Below are 4,601 nucleotides of genomic sequence, written 5' to 3' on the forward strand. Positions count from 1 at the left end.
AAATCATGAAATCTAGTGATGTTCGGATAATCGTCTTATTTTATTTTGTCGACATTTTTAGTATTGACTCAACTAATTCATTGTTAATTTTACATCGGTTTTTGGAGGTATATGTATGGAAAATCTCCAAAAATGTTCTAAAATTTTACCCTAATTTATGAAAAAATCTCAAACAATTTTTTTTTTTTTTTACAAAAAGGCATGAATTACCTGTAAAAATGACGATTTGACCTATTTTTCTCGGTTTACCAATTTCATTACTTACCTATTTCATTAAAGTCACATTATTTTACCTTAATTTACGAATAAGTCCCAAACTAAAATTTAATCATGATCTAGCCCCTTTCTCCATATAACATACATTTTATCGGTTTCATTGTTGATTTAGACACCTAGTCATTAAATTGGATGATAAGATAGATAACATGGGTTATATAACGTTACATTTACTGTAAAATTTGATATTAATCTCATCGATTCATTTATAACTATATATCTTTAGGTCAGTAATGAAACCAATAAAATATGTGTTTTTAGAAAAAAAAAAAAAAAAAAAAAAAAAAAAAGGGGGGGGGGGGGGGGGGGGGGGTAGGAAATGAGCTGATGTCTGATGAAATGAACATATTGGGTTATGGTTAGATAGACAATTTGAAATTTCTTATAAACGTAAAAAATGATGCAGTTGCTGCTATTTTATGTAATTATTACAGTCTTCGTTGGATGTATTTTATATTCCAAAAAATATACAGTATATCAAGATATCATGTTTTATGGTAAACATAACATTATATAACCCAATATATCAATCTTATCAGCTCATTTAATAACTAGGCATCCATATCAGTAATGGAACTGATAAAATATACGTTACATGGAGAAAATGACTAAATTATCACTAAATTTTAGTTTGAAAGTTATTCATAAATTATGGTAAAATAATAAGACTTTAATGAAACAGATAAGTAATGAAACCGGTAAACCGAAAAAAATGCGTTAAATCGTCATTTTTACCGATCATTCATGCTTTTTCGTAAACAAATTTTAGTTTGTAACTTTTTCGTAAATTAGGACAAAATTTTAGGACTTTTCTAATTCGATCTATTTTTTCAATATGATAAAAAAAAAAGAAAGAAAAAAGAAAAGAAAAGTGAATCATATTTTGTTCTAGTTATACAATACGTTGTTTGACTGTATTTTTTAATTTTCAAATAGACTACACTCTATTAGACTACAGTTGATATTTTGTATTTTATCTATCATTTTACGGTATTATATGTGGTTTTTTGTAATACTGAAATAAACTTAAACGAACGAACATAAACTAACGTACACACATAAACAAACATTCACGAACATAATTGAACACACGGGATCATTCTTTATGTTCGTTCGTTTAACTAAACGATCGAAAACTTACGTTCATATTCATTTATTTATTAAATAAACGAACATTCTTCTATCGTTCAGTTCATTTACAACTATATCCATTACAATGATCAAATTATTGAATATGTGTAATCAGTCATAAACCAAGCCTTGATTACACGTTTCAGGTTAATTAGCCCACTTAAATCAATTTTTATTTCATTTTCAACAAAATTAGTACAAATTTTAATTTATCACCATGCCACAAACAGAAACAGAGGATTTTAAAGATATTGTCTGTGTTTGGATGGTTGGCAAATCGCATGTAACGGTGGCCAATTTTATTAGAAAAAAAAAAAAATATATGTAATTTTCTAATTCGCTAACAGATTATGAGTTCTGTGTTTGTTTACCTTTTTTTTTATTTTTTTTTGTATTATAGAGGGTATTAAAAAATGTCGTATTACTTGATTGTTTATATATGATTTACTACTTGATAACTTTGCTCCCTTACAATTCACACTGTAATACATCAGTAGGATCTTTATAACATAGGTGGGTGATACGATTGACCATCAAGGGATCCAAAAATTTTATAAACTTATAATTATATGTTAGACAATATTGATTTTGAAGATATTATTACTGATTTTGTATCTCAAAAAGTTAGAAGTATTTTTCTTTAAATATATGGATTTTTGTAATAAAAAATGTTATATTCAGAAGCCCGTATAACTAATTTTTTTCGGTTTACATCCAATAGTCTTTTTATCATACAAAATCTCAACTAAATACAATATAAATCAAATCAAATTACATGTTTCTTGATTTCTAATTAAACTCTAATAAGACAACCTCATTACATCCAATTACATGTTTCATTCTTATGTGCAACCATAATCTTTACAATCATGAATCATCCAATTCCTCTCAAACTTTATAAAACCAAAAAAACAACAAAGTTAACAAATCAAACGATTAAACCACAATCTGAAAACACCAAAATGCTACTCCATAGTCCATAATACATATAACATATGATGATAAATTTATGATATATTTGCATTTGATAAACTTTTAGTTACCACAGAACCAGAAGAAGTCAACATGAGATGCATACCTCCTAATGTAGCAACACAAGAAGCAGTTGTAGACAAATGAGGCTGCACTTGTTCCCATATCTTCTTTTTTGCAATCTGATTAGGTGATGCAGTTTCAGGTAGCTTCTCTTTATCATCTTCACCTCCAAACCATATCCTCTCTCCTAGGGCTACCCCTTGAGGTGGCTCAAGCAACTCAACATTCTCATGTGACACATCAGAAGCAGCCATTAACATTCCAGATGACTTCACACCCCGCATGTTTCTTGGCTTTAAGTTAGCAAGAACTACTACTTTCTTGTCTTGTAATTCTTCAAGTGGAATGTATTTCACAAGCCCACTACAGATTATCCTTGGCTCTGGTTCTCCAATGTCTACTTCTTCCACGTATAGTGAATCAGCCTCTTCGTGTCTCCATGCTTTCAAGATTTTCCCTACCCTTATGTCTAGTGTGTTTGCCATGTCTTTTATCTTCATCATATCGACAACAACTTCATCTTTTACTTTGTTGTCATCGGTTGTTTCTGTGGATACAGTTTGGGATGTGCAGAAGATTCTTCTGGTTGATTTTGATGCGATTTGTAATGGGGATATGGAAAGAGAAAGAGAAGGAGAGTTTGGTGTTGAGAGTTTATTTAAATTTGCTTTTGATGAAGAGTGTAATGGTGAAGAACATGTGGGAAGAAGTGGACGAAGGGGAATGCTACTGAGATTGCAGTAAGAAAGTAAACGTAAGCCACTGGTTTTTGGAAGGCTGATTGGCACCATTTTTATGGCTTTTTTGTTGACTATTCTGCAATGGAAATGGTTGAAAAGATATCCAAGTGAAAACTAGATTGCGTGTTCATATAATCGTATCATGTATTTAGTAAGAACAGAAAGCCCACACAATAAAATCTATCACTACACGTTTTGAGACAATCTGAATGCCTAATTGATTGTATCGTTATTCCCATTTTGAGTATAAACACAAATGCTAAAAAGCTTCAAATCATATTATATACAAATCGATTTAGAAGTAATCAAATTGGTTTCGCCATGAGGATATCAGAAAAACTCGATAAATCTAAATTATTCCCCAATTAAGCAACTATTTTTGGTTTATTTCAGGTTCGAACAATACTCGCAACTAATTCATGTTCCATGACAATGCATATAATAGAAAAGCAAGTAGAAGTTAAATACTTAAATCATTTTATGTGATTAAACTCTTCTTACTATGATGCTATTTTTAATTTATGCAAACCTAGCGCATCTCGGTCAAAAATGGTATTTAGATTAGAAGCTCGATTATGAATTTCACCTGTTAGAAACGATATACAAGTCAAATCGATCAAAAATTTCTAAACTTCTACGTTTTTAGAAAAATGCTGGAGTAATTTGGGGGGGAGGGAGTAGAAAACGGGGATAAGTATGGTATAGACCCTAAATAGCATCAACTTTAACAGAGTACATACAAATAATTCAAATATCACCTGCTACAGGCAATCCAACGGAGCTTGTTAGCCGGTGGCAGTAATGGTCGGCGATGCGAGGCGACGGAGGCGGGAGAATGTTGGGGATTGCAGTGTGGTGGTTTTTACGTTTGCTTCCCAGTTTGATCTGATTCATAAGTTCAGGATTACAAATAGTTATAAAAAGCACCCTTCATGTTTCATAATTTTACATAAACTCCTCTTTGGAACAATTCTTTTTCGTTACGAAAATTGGGAAATATCTGTTAGCAAAGAGTCGGAGTCTATCATAGAAGCAATAAGTTTAGAGGCCCGAATAATTCAGTCTATTTTGTCCTAATAAAAATCAAAAATATATCATCAATTTTGATAATATATACCAAAAGTTGACAAGTTTGATTATGATTTCTTTCCCTACAAACGTTTTTGATGTTAAACCATTAACAGTTGACAGTTAATGGTTCCATTGTTTTCAATATAAAAGAAAAGGGTCGACATGAGGTATATATGTTTAATTGTATATGATAATATAAATTTATAGTTTTGAATGAGTTCTCTTATCTCTACTATGGCTTGTCTTTTATACACCACTGTAATCATTAGGTCTATTCTTTTAAGCGTTTATTTTATATCGTTTTGCTAGAATTGTTGTTATTACAGTAAATGTTATGTTTTTGTTTTG

General features: G+C 30.6%; 1 protein-coding gene across 2 annotated transcripts; it reads right to left on the reverse strand.

Moving 5' to 3' along the window:
- Positions 1-2,168: 2,168 nt before the first annotated feature.
- On the reverse strand, positions 2,169-4,075 carry LOC145012573 (Nucleic acid-binding, OB-fold-like protein). 2 transcript variants are annotated; one of them, XM_078971372.1, is made up of 2 exons: positions 3,941-4,075; positions 2,169-3,258 (listed from the first exon to the last, which is right to left on the reverse strand). In XM_078971372.1, the coding sequence occupies exon 2, from the start codon at positions 3,231-3,233 to the stop codon at positions 2,415-2,417; it is 819 nt and encodes a 272-aa protein (XP_078827498.1). In that variant the 5' UTR covers positions 3,234-3,258; positions 3,941-4,075; the 3' UTR covers positions 2,169-2,414. The 2 variants fall into 2 exon arrangements, with proteins under 2 accessions (XP_078827498.1, XP_078827499.1); XM_078971373.1 differs by having other exon boundaries at positions 3,923-4,056.
- Positions 4,076-4,601: the final 526 nt, after the last annotated feature.

The sequence above is a fragment of the Lactuca saligna genome, chromosome 8 (assembly GCF_052625555.1).
Source record: "Lactuca saligna cultivar CGN05327 chromosome 8, ASM5262555v1, whole genome shotgun sequence".
NCBI classification, from domain to species: domain Eukaryota; kingdom Viridiplantae; phylum Streptophyta; class Magnoliopsida; order Asterales; family Asteraceae; genus Lactuca; species Lactuca saligna.

Bases quoted from the DNA above. Each gene is read 5' to 3' on its own strand.
- LOC145012573 (XM_078971372.1), bottom strand. From the start codon at position 3,233: ATGGTGCCAATCAGCCTTCCAAAAACCAGTGGCTTACGTTTACTTTCT.